Source organism: Salvelinus namaycush, chromosome 2, assembly GCF_016432855.1.
Source record: "Salvelinus namaycush isolate Seneca chromosome 2, SaNama_1.0, whole genome shotgun sequence".
In the NCBI taxonomy this organism is placed as follows: domain Eukaryota; kingdom Metazoa; phylum Chordata; class Actinopteri; order Salmoniformes; family Salmonidae; genus Salvelinus; species Salvelinus namaycush.
The window spans coordinates 67,192,051-67,217,145 of record NC_052308.1 but is presented as its reverse complement, the minus strand read 5'-3'; the positions used below and the strand labels follow the sequence as shown (position 1 = coordinate 67,217,145).

The window sequence follows — 25,095 nt, the reverse complement described above, 5'->3', positions numbered from 1 at the left end:
TTACAGCCTTATTCTAAAATCAATAAAATAATTCCCCCCCCTCATCAATCTACACACATAATGACAAAGCAAAAACAGGTTTTTAGATATTTTTGCAAATTTATTCAAAATTAAAAACTGAAATATCACATTTACAAAAGTATTCACACCCTTTACTCAGTACTTTGTTAAAGCACCTTTGGCAGCGATTACAGCCTTGAGTTTTCTTGGGTATGACGCTACAAGCTTGGCACACCTGTATTTGGGGAGTTTCTCCCATTCTTCTCTGCAGATCCTCTCAAGCTCTGTCAGGTTGGATGGGGAGTGTCGATGCACAGCTGTTTTTAGGTCTCTCCAGCGATGTTCGATCGGGTTCAAGTCCAGGCTCTGGCTGGGCCACTCAAGGACATTCAGAGACTTGTCCCGAAGCCACTCCTGCGTTGTCTTGGCTGTGTGCTTAGGGTTGTTGTCCTGTTGGAAAGTGAACCTTCGCCCCAGTCTGAGGTCCTGAGCGTTCTGGAGCAGGTTTTCATCAAGGATCTCTTTGACTAGTCTCCCAGTCTCTGCCGCTTAAAAAAATCCCCACAGCACGATACTGCCATCACCATGCTTCACCGTAGGGATGACCCGTAGGGGTGACGCTTGGCATTTAGGCCAAAGAGTTCAATCTTTCATCAGGCCAGAGAATCTTGTTTCTCATGGTCTGAGAGTCCTTTAGGTGGCTTTTGGCAAACTCCAAGCGGGCTGTCATGTGTCTTTTACTGGCTTCAGCTGGCCACTCTACCATAATGGCCTGATTGGTGGAGTGCTGCAGAGATGGTTGTCCTTCTGGAAGGTTCTCCCATCTCCACAGAGGAACTCTGGAGCTCTGTCAGAGTGACCATCGGGTTCTTGGTCACCTCCCTGACCAAGGCCCTTCTCCCCCGATTGCTCAGTTTGGCCGGACGGCCAGCTCTAGGAAGAGTGTTGTGGGTTTCAAACTTCTTCCATTTAAGAATGATGGAGGCCACTGTGTCTTGGGGACCTTCAATGCTGCAGAAATTTGGTACCCTCCAGATCTGTGCCTCGACACAATCCTGTTTCGGAGCTTTGCTGACAATTCCTTTGACCTCATGGCTTGGTTTTTGCTCTGACATGCACTGTCAACTGTGAGACTTTATATAGACAGGTGTGTGCCTTTCCAAATCATGTTCAATCAATTGAATTTACCACAGGCGGACTCCAATCAAGTTGTAGAAACATCTCAAGGATGATCATTGGAAACAGGATGCACCTGAGTTAAATTTTGAGTCTCATAGCAAAGGGTCTGAATGCTTGTGTAAATTAGGTTTTTCTGCTGTTTATTTTTTCTGCATTTGCAAAAAAAATCCTACAAACCTTTTTTTGCTTTGTCATTATAGGGTATTGTGTGTAGATTGATGAGGGAAACAATAATTGAATCAATTTTAGAATAAGGCTGTAACGTAACAAAATGTGGAAAAAGTAAAGGGGTCTGAATACTTTCAGAATGCACTATGTTTGAATTGTATGCTATATTTGTTTGTTGATTATTCATATACTTCTTGATGAATGTTTATATTTGTGCATATATTAATAGGATTGCAAAGGGAGGATATACGTGGCCTTTAAAAAGTATTCACACCCCTTTACTTTTTCCAAATTGTTCTGTTACAAAGTGTGATTAAAATTGATTTAATTTCCATTTTTTTGTAAAATATCTACACAAAATACTCTGTAATTTCAAAGTGAAAAAAAAGAAAAGCTATCATTATTATTAGAAAATAACACAGCAATATATCTTGATTAGATAAGTATTCAACCCCCTGAGTCAATACATGTTACAATTACCTTTGGCAGCAATTATAGCTGTGAGTCTTTCTGTGTAAGTCTCTAAGAGCTTTGGACACCTGGATTGTACAATATTGGCCCATTATTCTTTAAAAATGTGTCAAGCTCTGTCAAGTTGGTTGTTGATCATTGCTATATGGCCATTTTCAAGTCTTGTCATGGCTTTTCAAGACGATTTAAGTCTGAACTGTAACTAGGCCACTCAGAAACCTTCAATGACATCTTGGTAAGCAACTTCAGTGTATATTTGGCCTTGTGTTTTAGGTTATTGTCCTGCTGAAAGGTGAATTTGTCTCCCAGTGTCTGTTGGAAAGCAGACTGAACCAGGTTTTTCTCTAGGATTTTGCCTGTGCTTAGCTCTATTCCGTTTCTTTTTATCCCCCCCAAAAACTCCCTAGTTCATGCCGATGACAAGCATACCAATAACATGATGCAGCACCATCATGTTTGAAAATATGAAGAGTGGTACTCAGTGATGTGTTGTGTTGGATTTGCCACAAACATAATATTCAGGACAAAAAGTAAATTTCTTTGCCACATGTTTTGCAGTATTATTTAGTGCCTCGTTGCAAAGAGGATGCATGTTTTTGAATATTTTTTAAAATTCTGTACAAGCTTCCTTTTACTCTGTCATTTATGTTAGTATTGTAGATGTATGTTTGTGTTGTTGATCCATCCTCAGTTATCTCCTATCACCGCCATGAAACTCTGTAACTGTTTTCAAATCACCATTGACTTGGTGTATTGATACTCCATCCAAAGTGTTAAATTAATAACTGCACCATGCTCAAAGGGATATTCAATGTCTATTGTTGTTTTTACCCAACTACCAATAGGTGCCCTTCTTTGTGAACGATGGGAAGACCTCCCTGGTCTTTGTGGTTGAATCTGTACTCTAAATTCACTGCTCGACTGAGGGACCTTACAGATAATTGTATGTGTGGGGTACAGAAATGGGGCATTACAGACAGAGTGAATCCATGCAACTTATTGTGACTTTTAAGCACATTTTTACTCCTGAACTTATTTAGGCTTGCCATAAGAAAAGTGTTGAATACTTTATTAACTCAAGACATTTCAGCTTTTCATCTGTTATTAATTTGTAAACATTTCTAAAACTGGCTCTGTCTTCAACCTAGCTCCCTGGCTATCTCCCTGGCAGTGACCAATCCATAGAATTAGGAATTAGAATACTAGAATGGACATGAACCTTCTTATGATGGTAATATAAAGTGTCAGACATTTTGGTAAGGGAGTTGGTCAACCATGGTTTTGCCAATGCTCTGATAAGAGTGTAAAACAATGAATTTATAGATTATCTGCACTGTATGTTGTTAGCTAGCTAACCAGACAGTTTTTAGAGGAGTGATCTCATATGTTTTTCTAAACAACTGCCAATATGCCAACAATCCATTCAAACAATCAGTTGATGATAGGACTTAGACAAATTGTAATTGCAACAAGTACTGATATTGTATCATATAATAACAATTTAGAAGAAAATACAAATTTAGACATTTATTATGGTCTGTTTATGTTATAGGCTATTTATACAGAAAATGTGTATACAACCTGTCCGTTTAAACTGTATTTATAATTATATGACAATATTTTAGGTTGACAACACGTATTTTACATAATTTCTGGCATATCATTTGCCTTACTTTTATTTCCCTGCATAAGTAAAAGCAGGAAATGCATCACCTATGACTTTACTGCATATTCATTCCAGATTGTTTTGGATTTCTCCCTGACCACAATAGCTTCCATTTTCACTCCATTCTGGATCTTTGAGGCGTTCTAATTTTATAGGATCTCTAGCCATGTCTAGATGGAATACAGCTTCTGTCAAATTGACTTCAAAAGTGTTTTAGTTTTTTTGCATTATAGCTAACCCTTACCCTAACACTTTTCCAAAACTGCTACGTTAATTATCATAACCTGCTGTGTACGTTTTCTTAAACCTGCTACGAAAAGTCAATTTTGACAAAACCTGAAACCCTTCTAGACAAAACCGATCTCTATGGACCAATCACACTCTAAAGACGCACCCAAATGTTTTCCTCCGGCTGCATGAGACAACTACTACATCACCATAGAAACTGACCCAAACTAATGGTTAAGTTGCTAGGCAACGTTTGTCTGTATGGCAAATGAGAGAAAGATAGCTGAAGCTCGAGAAGATTTTACAGGCTTGAAGACTTAGGTGCAATATTGTTGAATCATGGCTGGAGATGCACAAGAGATTCCACGGCTTGAGCTGGAGGCTGTAATTGGGTTCAACGGTATTGTAAAATATCCTGCCAGCCTATTTAGCTAGCTAACCTATTCAGCTGAGCTAACATATTCAGCTGAGCTAACCAAGTTATCTGGTAACAAGTAATACTAACGTTAGCTAACGTTATTTGTTGCCATGAGTGATATGGCTGTTGTCACTAGGATCAGGGCATGCTATGGTAGCTACTAGCTACTAACGTTACTGTTGCTTGTTGCCAGTGGGGGTTTCAGCTGGTTTGTCATCTTTTCAATGTGTCTAAATATAACTCAATTATTTGTAATGGACTGTTCAGTTTAGGGAAAGTATTTGGAAGTTTCCTTGAAAACTCTAGTCTTTTTGTCAATCAATCAAATCAAATTGATTTATATAGCCCTTCTTAGATCATCTGATATCTCAAAGTGCCTGACAGAAACCCAGCCTAAACCCCCAAACAGCAAGCAATGCAGGTGTAGAAGCACAGTGGCTAGGAAAAACTCCCTAGAAAGGACAAAACCAAGGAAGAAACCTAGAGAGGAACCATGCTATGAGGGGTGGCCAGTCCTCTTCTGGCTGTGCCGGGTGGAGATTATAACAGAACAAGGCCAAGATGTTCAAATGTTCATAAATGACCAGCATGGTGAAATAATAATAATCACAGTAGTTGTCGAGGGTGCAACAGGTCAGCACCTCAGGAGTAAATGTCAGTTTGCTTTTCATAGCCATCAATAACAGCTGGTGCGCGATATCTAATATTAAAGGAGTCTCGAATTATTGCTTGCTTGAGGTAGAGTACCTTATGATAAGCTGTCGACCACACTATCTACCAAGAGAGTTGTCATCTGTATTATTCGTAGCCGTCTATTTACCACCACAAAGCGAAGCTGGCTCTAAGACCGCTCTCAACCAACTCTATAAGGCCATAAGCAAAGAAGAAAATGCTCACCCAGAAGCGGCGCTCCTAGTGGCCAGGGACTTTAATGCAGGCAAACTTAAATCAGTTTTACCACATTTTTACCAGCATGTCACAACCAGGAAAAAGAAATCCTAGACCATCTTTACTCCACACCCAGAGATGCATACAAAGCTCTCCATTTGGCAAATCTGACCATAATTCTATCCTCCTGATTCCTGCTTACAAGCAAAAACTAAAACAGGAAGTAGCAGTGACTCGCTCAATACGAGAGTGGTCAGATGACGCGGATGCTACACTACAGGCCTGTTTTGCTAGCACAAACTGGAATATGTTCCGGGATTCATCCAATGGCATTGAGGAATACACCACCTCAGTCATTGGCTTCATCAATAAGTGCATCGATGACGTCATCCCCACAGTGACTGGACGTACATATCCCAACCAGAAGCCATGGATTACAGGCAACATCCGCATTGAGCTAAAGGCTATAGCTGCCGCTTTCATGGAGCGGGAGACTAATCCGGACGCTTATAAGAAATCCCGCTATGCCATCAGCAAACCATCAAACAAGAAAAGCGTCAATACAAGATTAAGATTGAATCCTACTACACCAGCTCTGACACTCGTCGGATGTGGCAGAGTTTGAAAACTATTGCAGACTACAAAGGGAAACCCAGACGCGAGCTGCCCAGTGACGCGAGCCTATCAGACGAGCTAAATGCCTTTTATGCTTGCTTCGAGGCAAGCAACACTGAAGCATCTCAATCGCACTCCACACCGCCCTTTCTCACCTGGACAAAAGGAACACCTATGTGAGAATGCTGTTCATCGACTACAGCTCAGCGTTCAACACCATAGTGCCCACGAAACTCATCATTAAGCTAAGGACTCTGGGACTAAACACCTCCCTCTGCAACTGAATCCTGGACTTCCTGACGGGCCGCCCCCAGGTGGTAAGAATAGGCAACAACACGTCTGCCACTCTGATCCTTAACACTGCGGCCCCTCAGGGGTGTGTACTTAGTCCCCTCCTGTATTCCCTGTTCACCCACGACTGCGTGGCCAAACACGACTCCAACACCAGCATTAAGTTTGCTGATGACACAACAGTTGTAGGCCTGATCACCGACAACGATGAGACGGCCTATAGGGAGGAGGTCAGAGAACTGGCAGTGTGGTGCCAGGACAACAAACTCTCCCTCAATGTGAGCAAAACAAAGGAGCTGATCGTGGACTATAGGAAAAGGCGGGCCGAACAGCCCCCATTAACATCGATAGGGCTGTAGTGGAGCGGGTCAAGAGTTTCAAGTTCCTTGGTGTCCACATCACCAATGAACAAGCATGGTCCAAACATACCAAGACAGCCGTGAAGAGGACACAACAAAACCTTTTCCTCCTCAGGAGACTGAAACGATTTGGCATGGGTCCCCAGATCTGGGGTTCTACAGCTGCACCATCGAGAGCATCCTGACTGGTTGCATCACTGCCTGGTATGGCAACTGCTCGGCATCTGAACGTAAGGCGCTACAGAGGGACCTATATAATAGGCGGTGTCAGAGGAAAGCCCATAAAATTGTCAGAGACTCCAGTCACCCAAGTTATAGACTGTTTTCTCTGCTACCGCACAATGCAAGCGGTACCGGAGCGCCAAGTCTAGGACCAAAAGGCTCCTCAACAGCTTCTACCCCCAAGCCATTATACTGCTGAACAATTCATAAAAATTGCCACCGGACAATTTACCTTGACCCCCCCCCCCCCCCCCCCCCCTCTTGTACACTGCTACTACTCGCTGTTTGTTTGTTACCTATCACTTCGCCCCCACCCACAGTACATGTACAGATTACCTCAACTAGCATGTACCCCTGCACACTGACTCGGTACCGGTGCCCCCTGTAAATAGCCTTGTTATTGTTATTCTTATTGTGTTACTTTTTATTATTACTTTTTACTTTAGCCTACTTGGTAAATATTTTCTTCTTCTTGAACTGCACTGTTGGTTAAGGGCTTGTAAGTAAGCATTTCACGGTAAAGTCTACACTTGTTGTATTCGATGCATGTGGCAAATTTTATTTACCTTGATGAGTTTCTCCTGAATCCTGCTTCAGACAACCAAGTTAGGTTAAATCATAATCATAATCATATCCTCATCTTTAGTTCTGGTCTAAAGCATGTCTTTACAATTTTTGGGGGACAGGACATATATTTTCTGGCCTCAGGGTGCACTCAGACAGAGAACACTTAATCTATCCTCTTGGTTGCACTGTTATTTTGAAGAGCCTGAAAGACCGCAAACAGGAGTTCCTCCATGGACACACCAACAACGTCGCCTGTGTCACTGTGTCCAAAAGCGGACCCTACATCGCTTCTGGACAGGTCACCTTCATGGGCTTCAAGGTAAACTAAAGACAGTGAAACTTTCTAGTATTAAGAGAGCAGTCATGTTTCGCCTCTTGATATCAGAGACAGACAGACAGACAGACAGACAGACAGACAGACAGACAGACAGACAGACAGACAGACAGACAGACAGACAGACAGACAGACAGACAGTTGGATGGAGGCACGGAGGGAGAGGCTGCAGATGAATGTTGAACGTAGGAAACACATGAATGCAGTAGATTACAGAGTTAATCTATGTTGTTGCAGGTTGATCTGATCATCTGGGATTATGAGAAGAGAGCGATCCATGCCAGACTACAGCTCCACAAAGCGAAGGTGGAGGGACTTGCCTTCTCCCCCAATGACAAGTACCTTGTCTCCCTGGGTGGACAGGATGATGGAAGGTACAAGGTAGTTTAATGTAGCAGCATTTTGTTCTAGTCCTGCTATAACACACCTTATCCTACTAATCAGCTGGTCCTCAGACCTTTGATTAGATGATTAGATTGGTTAGATCCAACAGGCTTTGGATGATTGTGTCACTTTAAAAACGACTTTCACGTTGGAAGAATTTCAACAGTCATTTGTAGGTTATACTACAGAATGGCTGTAAATGTGAATGGTTTGTGTTTTCAGCATTGTGGTGTGGGACCTTGAGAGCAAAGAAGCGATCTGTGGGAGCCCGGCCTCTGCCCACAGTGCAGGCCACTGCCTCACCATCGAGTACACCAACCACAGCGACACCATCTTCATCTCCGCCGGCAAGTGAGTCACTTACAGAGACTCTGGGTTGCTGTTATAATATATTATTACTTTGTCAATCAGAACTGATCTTTATTGGACTTGAACACAACGCAGAATGATTAAATAAATACAGTTTATTATGAATACTTTCGAATTAACACAGTTGTAATATGTTGTTTCCCTGTAGTGGCACAATCCGTGTTTGGGAGCTAGACCTTCCAAATAGGAAGATCCGGCCTACGGAATGCCAGACAGGACAGCTGAAGAGGATTGTCAAATGCATTGAGGTGAGCTAAACCATAGAAAGCAGACACAGCTCGAAGTAATAGTGGTACTGACTGAGTACCCACTGGGCACAGACGTCAATTCAACGTCTATTCCACGTTGGTTCAACGTAATTTCATTGAAATTATGTGGAAACAACTTTGATTCAACCGGTGAGTAAATTGCACAATGGTGCCAAATGCCCCCCAAAATGATTTTGTACGACCCGTTCTTAACCACTCAAAGTACGTTTTGAGACAAAGCAAAGGTAAACTATTCATCAATACTTGTCATGGTTTATTAATGAGACAATCTGTAAACACACAAGTTCAGGTTCCTGTTATTTTATTCACATGACAATTGTTGTCTGAGGTCAATTGATCTCTGAATTAAGATAAATAACAGATAAAGCAGCCTCTCAAAGTAGTACAGGTGGAGACAGAAAGCTTATTTCTAAGGTGACCCCGTTGCATCACAGATCCCAGACGATGACCTTTTCTTTTACTGCGGAACCACCAGTGGTGACATCCTGAAGGTCAACCTGAAGACCCGCCTCCTCAACAGCTGTGGGCCACGAAAACAGACATTCAGCAAGGTGGGTTTATTCAGTGTCCTGAGTGACCTCCACGTGTTCATATCGCTGAGATCTTACTGTAGTTAACATTTGGTACAGCTGTCCCTCTTATCTTTTTGGCGCAGGGTGTGAACACACTGAAGGTGCTGAAGTCTGGAGACATCCTGGTGGGCAGTAAGTACTGCAGGTTGACAGACAAGATATCAAGTTGTCTATATCAAATCAAAATCAAATGAAAGTTTATTGGTTGCGTAAACAGATTAGCAGGTGTTGTAGCAGGTGCAGTGAAATGCTTATGTTACTGGCTCCAACAGTGTAGTAGAATGTCTCTCAAACACAATACACATACACAAATAATCAAAACAAGAAATCAAGAAATAACAATCCAGGTAGATATATTACAGTGAGCATGTGTGAGAATTCAGAATATATGCTGAACAAAAATATAAAAGCAACATGCAACAATTTCAACAATTTTACTGAGTTACAGTTCATATAAGGAAATCAGTCAATTGAAATAAATTCATTAGGCCCTAATCTATGGATTTCACATGACTGGGAATCAAGCAGATTGCAGGGGGGCACTTTAACTGACTGTATCGGTCACGTCAGATTCCTGAGTAGACGGACAGAGGTCCGGCGGGACCACCCAGGCTTCCAGTTCAGTGTATATTTGTGTGTATCTGTTCAGTGTATATTAGTGTATATCTGTTCAGTGTATATTAGTGTATATCTTTTCAGTGTATATTAGACAAGCGAACAACATTCACAACCTTTTCATTGTCAATAAATCCATATTGCTCATATTCTTGATGAAGAATGTTGGCAAGCTCACTTGTTTGAGACCACACAATTAACCAAATCTGCTAAATAGCGCAGCTAATAACTCTATATAAAAATACTGTGATCAAATAAAAACAATACAATAAAAAAATGAGGAGAATAAATGATAAAAAAATGTATGTTCATGATAATTTATACACACTTTCTACCTGGTATTAGTAGTTTAGATTCAGAATGGAGTATTTTTTTGCATCCCATTCAAAACCTCCCGACCCACCAGTTGAGAACCACTAGTTTATATCGTCTATCTAAAACTGTCATGTTGCATCCATACTGTAGCTTAGCATATACATTAGAGTGGTTACATTTCTTCAGCCCCTCAGCTTCATGGCAAACCAAGAGGTGGGGCTGAGATTTTGTATACATTTCTTATTACAGAGTGGGCCTTTTAACGCTATGTGTAGAAGTACATAATGTACTCAATGTGGCATTCTGCCATTCATCATCTAACCCTCATAGGAAGGTTGAGTTGGAGGGGGGAGTGACGTCCATCGCTGTGAGAGGCGAGGGCCACCAGTTCTTTGCAGGAACGGAGGCGGCTCAGATCTACCGTTTTGGCAACACAGACTTCAAAGAGGAGCTGATCGCCACCAGTCACAACAGTGCAGTCCAAGACGTGGCCTTCCCTTTGTGAGTGACACCCTTCAAAATATAGGCACCCATTTAGAGACAAGATTACATACTGTACGTGATTCACTTTTTCCCCCACAATGTTGTTTTATAGCACACATTCTATTATCACTACTACCTGATTGCCATATGTCACCTCAAATATATAGCTGTCTTTACCTATCTCCACCTCAAACATAGTCTATGCTGTCAAGAGAGACTGCCTAAAACAACATTGCTTTCGTCTACCTTCATGCTTTGCCGTCATATCCCATTTACTCCCACTAGAGGGCGACATGACCATGTTTAAAGCATAAACATGTATTATAACCTATGGCTCTGGTACATAGCAAATCCTGTTCCATAGACTAAAGTGCAGAATGACTGGCCACAAACTTATTCCAGCGATGTTTCTGATTCTCTCCCAGTGGCTCGTCGGAGCTGTTTGCCACGTGTTCCCAGGATGACATCAGAGTGTGGCACGCTGAGACCTCCGCTGGTGCGGATCTCCGTCCCCAACATGACCTGCAACGCCCTGGACTTCATGATCGACGGACACAGCATCATCAGTGGTAGGCAGGAACCAATAGTAGTTCTGTATGCCAATGGGGTCATTTAAAAAACGAACACACACACAACTAAGTGCACACACACGCATACACACCTGCGCATATACACACACACACACACACACAACCATACATAGACGCATAGACACACACACGCACACACACACACACACAGTATATGTGTGTGTTTGTGTGTGCAGTAGCCACAATGCTAGCAATAGCCACAACCCTGATGTTGCTAGCACTACACTAGGGAAGGATGGTATGTCATCAATGCAGCATATGGCATTGTCTTAAGTTATAACGATGGTGGACTCGCGTCAATTATTATGGAGCACATTGGCCTGTAAGATAATGACTGTATTTTTAATGCGAGGTTGTGAATGTGCCTGATATTCCTTCTCATTGTTGGAGCCTTGATATGTTGAGTCATGATAATAATAAATGGTTTGATCCTCTACTGTACATTTTCATTCCAGCCATTTACAGTTAAGACACATGTCCAATATGAGGAACTGAGCCCACAATTTTCACAGTAGCCTGGGTGCCAGTCTGTTTGGGCCATCATGCCACTCCTTGCCACAGTGTTTGGAATGATAGCACACAGATCTGGACCCAGGCTATCATCACAACACATTATAGCACAATCTCAATATAGAAATACTTAGGAATGTCATGTATCGACTATTCCCATCTAATGTATTTTTCTTGTACCAAATGTTTTACAGCCTGGAACGATGGGAAGATCCGTGTGTTTGCCCCAGAGACTGGCAGAGCCATGCTGGTCATCCACAATGCCCACGGCATGGGCGTGACTGCCATCGCTGGCACCAGGGACTGCAAGAGGATCATTAGTGGAGGAGGAGAGGGACAGGTCAGATGAAAAGTCAATCTGGCATGGCACAGGACACCCTTTAGTCTATGTTTAAATAGCGAGCATAGATTAAGAACTACCAGTATCAATTAACCACCACATGAATGTGACATTTGTACAAATATTTGAAGCTCTTCCTTTGGGGGAAGACATCCTTCTCACAAAAAACTCCCAAAAAACACGTATTATTACATACATATTTAGTGGTGTTCCCCAACAGCATCATTGTATTGAGTCCTAGTGCCAGTCTCTGGCCTGTTGCAGGTGCGTGTGTGGGAGATCCTGCTGGGCTGTCACCGGCTCATTGAGACCATGAAGGAGCACAAAGCCACCGTCACCAGCATCAAGATCAAGAGCAACGACAAGGAGTGTGTCACCGCCAGCTCGGACGGGGCCTGCATCATCTGGGACTTGGTGTGAGTTCAAATGCACATTCTCATGTACTGTATACACACACACACACAGTACACACACACACACACACACACATACTATACACACACACATGCATGGATGTATGCATGCTCAAATCCATAAACACATGTAGATGTGCAAGCAAGCACGCACACACACAGACAACACTGTACACACACACCCACATACACACACCCACCCACATACACACACACACACACACACCCAAACACTTCTTTACCCCATACCCTTAATCCTTTATCCCTCTCTGTCTGATTGCATTGGCTTCCCGCTGTGAGAGGCTTTCAACACACATCATTACTACCACTACCACTACCATTAATACCACTCCTCCATTCATGTGTTTCCTGTATTCAACATTCATTTCAAGTCTCTTGCTCCCCCCCCCCCCCACCTCTCTCTCTCTCTCTCTCTCCCTGGTCCCCTCCCTGCTTCTCCTCTCTGTCTTCCCCTCTCCCTCTCTCCTCCTCCCGCTGCAGGCGTTTTGTGAGGAATCAGATTGTCCTGGCCAACACTCTGTTCAGAAGTGTGTGTTACCACCCTGAGGAGTACCAGATCATCACCAGTGGCACCGACAGAAAGGTTTGGAATTAGAAAAGACTCAGGTCCCTCTTGGTGCCAAGACTCACTGGCACAGCACACTGTAGCTAGCTGATGATTTCTCTGTGCAGCGTATGGTCCCCAGTCACCAGTCATGGAAAGTTAGAGAAGGCTGTTCTCTGTATTGAGGCATTCTTGTTAGCCTTCATCTCATCTCAAGATGAGCTCTGTGAGAGAGGCTAGTATTGATGTGCTGTAGAAAGGCCATGTCAAGCTTGTACACATGCGCACGTCAGCTGTGTCGTGTTATGAAATGTTTCCCTACCTTCTTTACCAGTCATAATAAGCCACGATGTAGCAGTCATGCTGCCAGGTGTATGTAACACCTCTTTAAGCCTTGATTACCTATAATGAAAACGGAGTTACATAAGGTGGGATTGGAGGTTCACAACAGCCCCTCTTCAATATGCACCGTAATATCCACTCATCACAAGCTCTACAGACTAATAAGGCCCGTATTGTTGGCTCAACACCACGCTGTGAGGTGAGGACAAACTGTACTGATTAGCGAGCACTGTGAATGCGCTGAGACTGAAAAAAGAGAGACTGAGAAAATGAGGAGAGGAAAAAAGAGAGAGACTAGAAAGAAAGTGCTCTGGCTCTCGCGTCTTCCTGCGGATGCGATGCCCGCCTATGCCATCCAAGTGCCCGTGTGCCAGATACACCATCTGCTCGCCCCAGGACACAGGCGCTCTGTCTGGGGTGAGCAAGCAGTAACACACACAGATACACACGGGGGGCGAAAGAGAGAGAGAGAGAGAGAGAGAGAGGGGGGGGGGGGGGGGGTTAGTGGTTAGAGGGTCTTTGGGGACAGCTTCACACTCTCCAGTCTGTCGGATGGAAGGAGACAACAGAACAGACTACTGCTGGTGGTGGTTCTGTTGTGGGGTCATCCAGAAGCCTCTTGTGATGATGACCCAGCACTCCTATATGTTGGTTCCAGTTTTGGCTGATTGTGATGTAGGGCCATCAGGGTCTTGGGATTGAGCCTGTGGTATTTATTATTAGCTATTGTGGCATGTCAATTATCAGAAGCATGGTATATAGGCTTCTGTGGCCTTCCCATTGTCCAGCACTAATAGGACAATAAAGACCTTCTGAAGTATTCTGTTTAAAAGAGAGAGAGCTCTTGAACATCCCATTGTAACGGCAGCGATCGGACCAAGACGCAGCGTAGTTCGTGTTTAACATGTTTAATAAAAAGACGATAAACGTGAACACTATACAATACAAAATAACAAACGTGGCAAAACCGAAACAGTCCTATCTGGTGCAGAGAACACAAAGACAGAAGACAACCACCCACAAAACTCCAACAGAAAACAAGCTACCTAAATATGGTTCCCAATCAGAGACAATGACAAACACCTGCCTCTGATTGAGAACCATATCAGGCCAAACAACAAACACAACATAGAAACACAACACATAGATAACCCACCCAAATCACGCCCTGACCACACTAAAACACAGAAAATACAAAAGAACTATGGTCAGAACGTGACACCTATAACTTCTTTGTTTGACTAATGTCCTTGAGATGTTCAATTAAAAGAGGAGGATTATATTTTGTTGGCGAGAGATACTGTGTGCGTAAATGGATTAGCATGGTCAAATACATGGCTGAGCGTAGCATCGGGATAAATGGAAGCCCACACAGTAGCTAAGAAGGCTTAATCGATGTACAGCCCTTCATAAGTAGGTTACTGTCCTCAATGATGTATTGCCTCAACATATAGGTGGAATTACACAACACTACACACAACAGTGAAAATGTAGACTAATCTTGGCACAGCATGCATTCATGTTTTCAACATACTGGTATTGAAATTACACAACACATACTGTACCATAAGATTGCACAAAAGACTGGACATTTAATCTCAATTTGACAGTGGTGTAGCTTTCAATGCATTGTAATGGTTGTGTAGCTTTCAATGCATTGTAATGATTATAGGACCTATAACTGAAGCTATCCTGCTAGACAATTAGTATTTAAAGTTCAATGCAGCCATTTTTATCTCAATATCAAATCATTTCTGGGTAACAAGTACTTTACTGTGAATGTTTTACATTTAAATAGTCACAAATCATACAAAATTGCTTCTTAGCAAAGAGCAATTTCTCAAGCAAGACTTTTGCTAGGACTGTCTGGGAGTGGTCTGAGTGAGTGGCCTAATTGGATGAGCCTAATGGGAGGGATATGTAACCTGAAAACTAGCTGTTATTGGCAGAGAGGTTTGAAATTCTCTTTGTTATTGGTCTATTAACTTACACCGCCTGGCCAAAACTCCATCCCACCAAAACAGGCAGAAATGTCAAGCGGTCTTTTCAAACAGCTCTTACACTAAAAGGGCGTTATTATCATTTTAACAATTTTACAGTATTATTCCAACCTCATAGTGTGTAAATATATATAAAACACAGAACAATCATGTTTTTGACTGCACTGGGCCTTTAAAGAAAGAACCATGTCATGTCATTTCAGCAAGCCATGACACCCACCATCTCAGATTGTTCTGAAATTGTGTAGTAAGAAACAGGTAAGATTATCATTCCTGAAACATTATTTTTGCTGAAATGAAATGTTAAATCGGAGAAATTAAGCTAATTGATTGCATCCAAATTGGCCATTTTAATTGATAGGATTCAGATAATATTCAATAAATATAGTACCCAACATCCGACCCAACATCCGACCTAACCTCTTCTTACTAATGACAAAAATTAGGTATCCCAAAAAATAGTAAAAAGCCACCCACGGGCCCCACACACCCCATGCCAATCCCACCCCAACAACCAGTATACAGTATCAGTTCTCTGTTTGACAAGTAGAATGAAGCTGTGGCTTGGGGTACTGCTTCTCCATACTGTAATGTATTCCCTGTGAATCTGGTGATGTTTTTTCCCAACTGTTCAGAGAAATGAATCATTGAAGTCACTTGCATTATTTACCATAAAGAAGTGTGAAAATACCATATTTTGACCACTGGATGCCGCTGTTCCTGCTATACCGCCACACTCTTGTCTATTTTGCTGGTCTCTTGTGTTTATGAAATAGATTTCCTTTGCAACTTTGGATAGAAAACCAATAGATTTGGCTCATTATGAAAATACATTGTGTGGTCATCCTCACAATTCAAGCCAGTCAATTCAGTGTGTCCTTCTCTCAGCAACCTAATGCTTCAACCTAACTCTCCTTGAATAGGAGAGTTAGGTTGCATTGAAGGCTAAAGCAATGCTAGCAGTAGCCACATGCTAGCCTTGGATGTAATTAATTTCTGGTGGATGTTGCCGTGGATGGCAGCCAGGTTCCACAGGAGATGGGAGGGAACACAGATGGGTGAGGGTGACTCGGCCACTCTCACACAGGTGCTGGTCTCTAATAAGCTCTCCATGACACCAGGAGAGGGGAGAGAGGTCGTGACTAGAGAATCAAACTGGATTTGAACCCATTCCCTATGACACAACACAAGCTATACTGGAGAGAGGGAGTGTTGTGTCTGCTACTTGGCTAACTCCCCTCCCTCTCACTTTTTTGGCTGTGTCATATCTCACCTCATATGATAGCCAGTGATTTGATTAAGATTCAAATCATGTAAGCTAGTTGCTGCTGGTATTGAGGGGTTTTTCTTTCTTTCATTATGCTGACCAATAATGTTATTTCATAAAGTGAATGAATGCACGCAAAGAACTTTGGATTTCTCCATTTAATTTCAATCATATTGAAAAAATATCATGTATGCATAAATTATGGTTGCCGGTCATTATGTTGACCATATGTTTTCACAATGAATGATGCATGTAAAGAACCTTGAGCCTTTCCATTTGAATTGAATTATACTGAAGAAAAGTCCTGACTGTTGTGTATTTCTCAATAATGTCTTACAAATGTGTTTTCCAGTCAGTAAGCTTTTCCATTGCATTTGAATTATATTGAGGTACAAAGATATTTTTTACCATCCCACAGAAATGTGTCTCTTAGGCTGCCTCTGCTTTGAGCACTGTTTTTCATTTTTAAAACGATCAATAACTTGTTGTTTTTTTTGCCATTTGTTTCTCTTCAATCCCATTATTACAAACTGTATTTGATACGTCTTTGTGAGATTACATTTCCTCAGTCCCATAATGCATTATGTTTGTGGTCTTACTAAGAGATGAAATCCAGTCCGAGAAGCTATTCTCATAAATGCTATTCTGAGCTCTCTCTCATGTAACATTACTTGTTTCATTGCATACAACTGGAGCTTTTTTCTGATAGGCCGACACCTTTCTGATGAATCCTCTGAACTGTTTTATTCAGATATTCTAGACATTTTCTCACTTCTGTGTGAGGAGATTGCATTGGTTATTGTAATATTCACTCTATAGCCTAAACATTGACTCGTTGATTAGATTTTCAGTTAATAAAGTCCATTGTGCATATAAAGAAATCAGTCATTTCCAGGTACAATCACTTTGGCCAGTTCCAATACTTAAAATCACAAATGGTTTAGTTATGTGCTGCCAGCCAGTTAAGCTGCCAGTTTCCTCTTCCTTGATACCTGAAGAAGCACTCACATGCTGCATTTTAATGATGAAATTCCTCTGTCCTCTCGTTTGCGTCAGTTAGTTTGTAGTTGTAATTAGCTTTGTCATAAAAATAACAAGAAAGGACCTCGCTTGTGTGTGTGGGGAGATTGTGGCGTTACTGTGCGGCTGTAAATAAACTTCAAAAAGCAATTGAGCCTTTGAGAGACGCAAGTCTTTGACAGCTGCAAACCCTCGGGACGATTAACTCTCATTTAGAGTCACAAACATGTTGTTTTACCTGTGGCGGGCGCACAAAAACTTGATAGACTCTCTCCGGCCTCATTTACATATAGTGGAATAATGAAGATGGATAATTCAGTGAGGCAGAATTACTATACTATGAACGAACAGAAGACATACAAGGAGTGGCGTTCATACTTACTATAAAACTGTGATGCATGGTCATTTTCATAATTTATTGTAATATAACATAGAATATGTCAAATAAACGAATCTGACAAGTTTTATATGTACAAGCTCTCTCATTCATATTCCATATACCTGAATGGCCTTCTTCTTTCCCAGATTGGTTACTGGGAGGTGTATGACGGCTCAGCCATCAGAGAACTGGAGGGCTCCCTGTCAGGAGCCATCAATGGCATGCACATCTCACAGGACGGACAGCACCTTGTCACTGGTACAGTACCCTTTACATTGGTTTTGTTGGCTGAGTTGAAGAGGTAGAGCATGAGTTGATTTGTGATCTCGCCAACTGTTTGGCATGACATTGACATAGGAGTTGGCACAGCTCCCAACAGATCTAGGACTAGTCTACTGTTGACTACCATCGATCAACAACAGCACATGGTCTGTCCATTAATTATCCTTGTATCGACTCTCAATAGCTTGGGACTATCGTGAAGAGCACTTGGTTGAACGTGACTTCAGCATGCGGTTGGATCAATGTTCGAAGGCTTTTCCGTAGAAATAAACATGGTATATGTGTCTCTGCTTGCCCACTTCAGGTGGAGACGAGAAGCTGGTGAAAGTGTGGGACTACTCAGAGGGCGAGGTGACCCACGTAGGCGTCGGCCACACCGGCAGCATCACCAGCGTCAAGATCTCCTCCAACAACAGGAGCATGGTGAGCACCAGTGTCGATGGGGCCGTGCTCCGGTGGAAGTACCCCCACCCCTCCTCTCCCTAGAGCGCCTTCCGGAGGCCAGGAGAACAGAGAGTCAAAAAACCCATGACCCTATGGCCTTTGACCCACACACCCTATAAACTTTTTACTTTTGACCTTGACCCTGCCCAGTCCCAATACACACCTGTCCTCACACCAAACAACTCTGAAGAACTCATGAACACTGAACATCCCCTTAGTGCTATCATAGAGCAAATGTTTCATTCATTTATGAAAATAAATGGATATAATTTTGATTGTGCGATATTGACTGAAGTATGCATTACTAGCTACATTTTGCTTGAGGGAAATTGCATAGTTATAGTGTGGTATTCGCCATACTCTAATAATGTACTGTATCAACAAACTTGGCAGACACACATGTTCTAATATGCATGGAATTAACCTAATAAATTGATTTAGGGACTCTTAACCTCATCAATGCAAAGTTGAATATTGTAGTCACAGAACATTATAAAGATACTCATCTGCTCATCATAGCCTTGAATAGCATTCTCTCTGATCTTCTAAGGGAAGAACAGAAGTGATTGTGTCATCCCCTTTTTCCCATTAATACGCAGTGAATGTAAAAAGGCAGGCTACACAGTACATTAAATGCATATTTCATACAGATATGACTGTCTTATATGCGTGTCGTGTGGTAAAGAAGAGAAAGAGAGACGACGAAGCCCAGATTCACAGGCACTTTAGCACACCGCTGCTGTCAGCTAATCTATCACTGGAGATTCCCCAGAGACTTCGGGGAAGAAGTGTGCGCGCGCGCGCTCGTGTGTGTGTGTGTGTGTGTGTGTGTGTGTGTGTGTGTGTGTGTGTGTGTGTGTGTGTGTGTGTGTGTGTGTGTGTGTGTGTGTGTGTGTGTGTGTGTGTGTGTGACCAGCGAGCCTCTTGGAATGCTTCCATCTTCCCACACTCATTCCCCTCTCGATTGCTCAGAAGCTCAAAACTCAATAATTAATAGCTACCCCACTGGTCCGCTACCCACAAAAAGAGAGCAAACCTGCAGTGCGCTATGGACGGACCAAGTCAACAAAACATAACCTACACCCCTAGCTCTGTAAAATAGGGCATCCCATCCAACTGCCCATGCACGCACGCACACACACTGAATACTCAGGAGGCCATGCTATAAGATAAGAGTAATGCATAGCCCTATAGGGTAAGAGTTTGAGTTTCTGACTCATCGCAGAAGTTTGGAACCGGGGGCTGCAGAGTGCAGACTCCTCAGAAATACAAGGTTTCCGTTTACACTGCAATAATACGTGAGATTATAAAAATATTGGAAGAAAAATATGAATATTATACATCTGCTTGAGTAAATCAGCACATCTGGCTCACTAAATCCAATCTATGGTCTTGGCGAGCTGTGAAATTAAAACCGGAATTTATTGAGAATATTAGCAGTGTATTGCTCTTTGCGGTACAAAACATGCACTACCAAGTAGCATTAAAACCATTTATTCTCTGTGTCTTCCCATCGTTGATTCATCCACGTGTGTGTCTCCAGATTGCAGTGAGGCAGGGGGATGTGCCAGCCTGACAATTATTTTTAGGACATTTGTTTGATAGTCGTGATGAATAATCAAATCAAAGTTGATTGGCCGTGTACACATATTTGCAGACGTTATCGCAGGTGAAGATTAATGCTTATGTTTCTAGCTCCAACAGTGCAGTAATATCTCCAACAGTACAGTAATATATCCTAACAGTGCAGTAATATCTCCTAACAGTGCAGTAAAATCTCCAACAGTGCAGTAAAATCTCCAACAGTGCAGTAAAATCTCCAACAGTGCAGTAAAATCTCCAACAGTGCAGAAATATCTCCTTACAGTGCAGAAATATCTCCTTACAGTGCAGAAATATCTCCTTACAGTGCAGAAATATCTCCTAACTGTAACGGCTTTCGTTGGTGGAAGGAGAGGAGGACCAAAATGCAGCATGGTACGTATCCATAATAACTTTCAAACTTTTAAAACGGAAAACAGGCTACCTAAGTATGATTCTCAATCAGAGACAACGAGCGACACCTGCCACTGATTGAGAACCATACTAGGCCAAACACATAGAAATATAACGTATAGAACAAAACCTAGAAAAACAACATAGAATGCCCACCCCAACTCACGCCCTGACCAAACTAAAATAAAGACATAAAAAAGGAACTAAGGTCAGAACGTGACACTAACAGTGCAGTAATATCTCCAACAGTGCAGTAATATCTCCTAACAGTGCAGTAATATCTCCAACAGTGCAGTAATATCTCCTAACAGTGCAGTAATATCTCCTAACAGTGCAGTAATATCTCCAACAGTGCAGTAATATCTCCAACAGTGCAGTAATATCTCCAACAGTGCAGTAATATCTCCAACAGTGCAGTAATATCTCCAACAGTGCAGTAATATCTCCAACAGTGCAGTAATATCTCCTAACAGTGCAGTAATATCTCCTAACAGTGCAGTAATATCTCCTAACAGTGCTGTAACGGCAGTCTATTTCGTCCTCCTCCTCAGACGAGGAGAGGCGAGAAGGATCAGAGGACCAATGTGCAGCGTGGTAATTAGACATAATGAATTTAATTAAACAAAAACAAGACACTATACAAACTGACAAAAACACTAACCGTCACAGTCCCGTGTAGCACCAACACTGACACAGGAACAATCACCCACAAACAAACAGTGAGAACAACCTACCTTAATATGGTTCTCAATCAGAGGAAACGTCAAACACCTGCCTCTAATTGAGAACCATACCAGGCCACACATTCACCCAACATAGAAAACACATAACATAGACTACCCACCCCAACTCACACCCTGACCAACTAAACACATACAAACAACAGAAAACAGGTCAGGAACGTGACAGAACCCCCCCCCCTCAAGGTGCGAACTCCGGGCGCACCCCTAAAACTCAAGGGGAGGGTCTGGGTGGGCATCTGTCCGCGGTGGCGGCTCCGGCGGTGGACGAGGACACCACTCCACCACTGTCTTTGTCCCCCTCCTTAGCGTCCTTTGAGTGGCGACCCTCGCCCCCGACCATGGTCCAGGAACCTTCACCAAGGCCCCTCCTAAATAGAGGAGACAACTCAGGACCGAGAGGTAGCTCAGGACAGAGAGGTAGCTCAGGACAGAGAGGTAGCTCAGGACAGAGAGGTAGCTCAGGACAGAGAGGTAGCTCAGGACAGAGGTAGCTCCGGACAGAGAAATCGCTCCGGACAGAGAGGTAGCTTAGGACAGAGGGACAACTCTGGACTAATGGCAGCTCCGGACTGAGTGGCAGCTCCGGACTGGGTGGCAGCTCATGACTGGAGGGCAGCTCATGACTGGAGGGCAGCTCATGACTGGAGGGCAGCTCATGACTGGGGGGCAGCTCATGACTGGGGGGCAGCTCATGACTGGGGGGCAGCTCATGACTGTGGGGCAGCTCATGACTGTGGGGCAGCTCATGACTGTGGGGCAGCTCATGCCTGTAGGGCAGCTCATGACTGTAGGGCAGCTCATGACTGTAGGGCAGCTCATGACTGTAGGGCAGCTCATGACTGTCTGGCGGCTCTGGCAGCTCCTGACTGGCTAGCGGCTCTGGCAGCTCCTGACTGGCTGGCGGCTCTGGCAGCTCCTGACTGGCTGGCGGCTCTGGCAGCTCCTGACTGGCTGGCGGCTCTGGCAGCTCCTGACTGACGGACGGCTCTAGCGGCTCCTGACTGACGGGCGGCTCTAATGGCTCGGGACAGACGGGCGGCTCTAATGGCTCGTGGCAGACGGGTTGGCTCAGACGGCGCTGGGCAGACGGATGGCTCAGACGGCGCTGGGCAGACGGATGGCTCAGACGGCGCTGGGCAGACGGATGGCTCAGACGGCGCTGGGCAGACGGATGGCTCAGACGGCGCTGGGCAGACGGATGGCTCAGACGGCGCTGGGCAGACGGATGGCTCAGACGGCGCTGGGCAGACGGATGGCTCAGACCGGCGCTGGGCAGACGGATGGCTCAGACGGCGCTGGGCAGACGGATGGCTCAGACGGCGCTGGGCAGACAGATGGCTCAGACGGCGCTGGGCAGACAGATGGCTCAGACGGCGCTGGGCAGACAGATGGCTCAGACGGCGCTGGGCAGACAGATGGCTCAGACGGCGCTGGGCAGACAGGCACTCAGACTGCGTTGGGCAGGCAGGCAGTATAGACGGTGCTGGGCAGACGAGCAGTGCAGGCGGCGTTGGGCAGACGGCCGACTCTGACCTGCTGAGGCGCACAGTAGGCCTGGTGTGTGGTGCCGGAACTGGTGGTACCGGACTGGAGACACGCACCTCAGGGCGAGTGCGGGGAGAAGGAACAGTGCGTACAGGGCTCTGGAGACGCACAGGAGGCTTGGTGCGTGATGCCGGAACTGGAGGTACTGGGCTGGAGACACGCACCACAGGGAGAGTGCGTGGAGGAGGAACAGGGCTCTGGAGACGCACTGGAAGCCTGGTGCGTGGTGTAGGCACTGGTGGTACTGGGCTGGAGCGGGAAGGTAGCGCCGGATATACCGGACCGTGCAGGCGTACTGGCTCCCTTGAGCACTGAGCCTGCCCAACCTTACCTGGTTGCATGCTCCCCGTAGCCCGTCCAGTGCGGGGAGGTGGAATAACCCGCACTGGGCTGTGTTGGCGAACCGGGGACACCATGCGTAAGGCTGGTGCCATGTACACCGGCCCGAGGAGACGTACTGGAGGCCAGATATGTAGAGCCGGCTTCATGGCACTTGGCTCAATGCTCACTCTAGCCCGCCCAGTGCGGGGAGGTGGAATAACCCGCACCGGGCTATGCACCCGTACAGGAGACACCGTGCGCTCTTCCGCATAACACGGTGTCTGCCCGTACTCCCGCTCTCCACGGTAAGCATGGGAAGTGGGCGCAGGTTTCCTACCTACCTTCGCCACACTACCCTTTAGCCCCCCCCCCCCCCCCCCCCCAATAAATGTTTGGGGTTTCTTCACGGGCTTCCAGCCACGCTTCCGTGCTGCCTCCATCTCTTCCCGAGAGCGGCAATATTCTCCAACCTTAGCCCAGGGTCCTTCTCCGTTCAATATTTGCTCCCATGACCATTCCTCCTGGTACCGCTGCTGCTGTCGCTGCTGCCCGTTCTCACGCTGCTTGATCCGGGTTTGGTGGGTGATTCTGTAACGGCAGTCTACTTCGTCCTCCTCCTCAGACGAGGAGAGGCGAGAAGGATCAGAGGACCAATGTGCAGCGTGGTAATTAGACATAATGAATTTAATTAAACAAAAACAAGACACTATACAAACTGACAAAAACACTAACCGTCACAGTCCCGTGTAGCACCAACACTGACACAGGAACAATCACCCACAAACAAACAGTGAGAACAACCTACCTTAATATGGTTCTCAATCAGAGGAAACGTCAAACACCTGCCTCTAATTGAGAACCATACCAGGCCACACATTCGCCCAACATAGAAAACACATAACATAGACTACCCACCCCAACTCACGCCCTGACCAACTAAACACATACAAACAGAAAACAGGTCAGGAACGTGACAAGTGCAGTAATATCTCCAACAGTGCAGTAATATCTCCAACAGTGCATTATTAGATGAGGCATTCCATCAGAGGATATGATAGTGCAGGTGCAGTCTATTAGTGTGCCATCACCAGGGTGCAGAACAATCTCTGCCTAAAACAGTAGGGGGCTCCTACACACCTCAAAAAGATCATTATTTTCCGTTGGGACCATGTTGTAACAGAGGACATGCACCATAGCCTACTCACATCATGCCAATATAGATGATAGTAAAAAAGGAAAGAAAGGGTACTGTACAGTGTAGACCTTGAATTGCTCTGGTACAAAATAGGTTCAGTATTTGTTCATATAGGCCTACAGAACGCTTGTAATAGTTTTGATTAAACAATACACAATAGTCCTTATCGTGCATCTAATTATAAGGGAAGCTTATACGCCTGTTACTAAATGAGTGTCAGCAAGCTTGTTCAAGTTGTCATTAAGCCGAATATCCATCAGTTGTCCTGTCACTACGTGCGCCATCTTCAATGTGGAACACTTTAATAAATGGAACACTAGTCACGTTAATAATGTTGACATATCTTGCATTACTCATCTCATATGTATATACTGCATTCTATACTTCTCTACTGTATCTTAGTCTATGTCGCTCTGACATTGCTTGTCCATATATTTATATATTCTTAATTCCATCCCTTTACTTAGATTTGTGTGTATTGGGTATATGTTGTTAAATTCTTAGATATTACTTGTTAGATATTGCCGCACTGTCGGAACTAGAAGCACACGCATTTCGCTACACCCGCAATAACATCTGCTAAACACTTATATGTTACCAATAACATGTTATTTGATTTGATATAGGCTAAAATTGTAGGAGGGCGGGAATAACGCGCACTATCCACCAAACAGAAAACCACTCCAGCAGCGCTCGGAGTGGCGAGGGAGGGAGAGATAAAGACCGCCAGC

The 25,095-nt window shown here is 44.1% G+C and overlaps 1 protein-coding gene across 1 annotated transcript; it reads left to right on the top strand.

Moving 5' to 3' along the window:
* Positions 1–4,051: 4,051 nt before the first annotated feature.
* LOC120023068 (cilia- and flagella-associated protein 52-like) lies at positions 4,052–18,607 on the top strand. Its single transcript, XM_038967025.1, is given in 15 exon segments — positions 4,052–4,112; positions 7,192–7,391; positions 7,644–7,780; positions 8,013–8,141; positions 8,308–8,407; positions 8,863–8,979; positions 9,084–9,136; positions 10,180–10,431; positions 10,839–10,904; positions 10,906–10,982; positions 11,708–11,853; positions 12,118–12,269; positions 12,768–12,870; positions 17,986–18,097; positions 18,426–18,607. Coding segments are annotated over 15 exon segments (1,887 nt in total).
* The last annotated feature ends 6,488 nt before the right edge of the window (positions 18,608–25,095 follow it).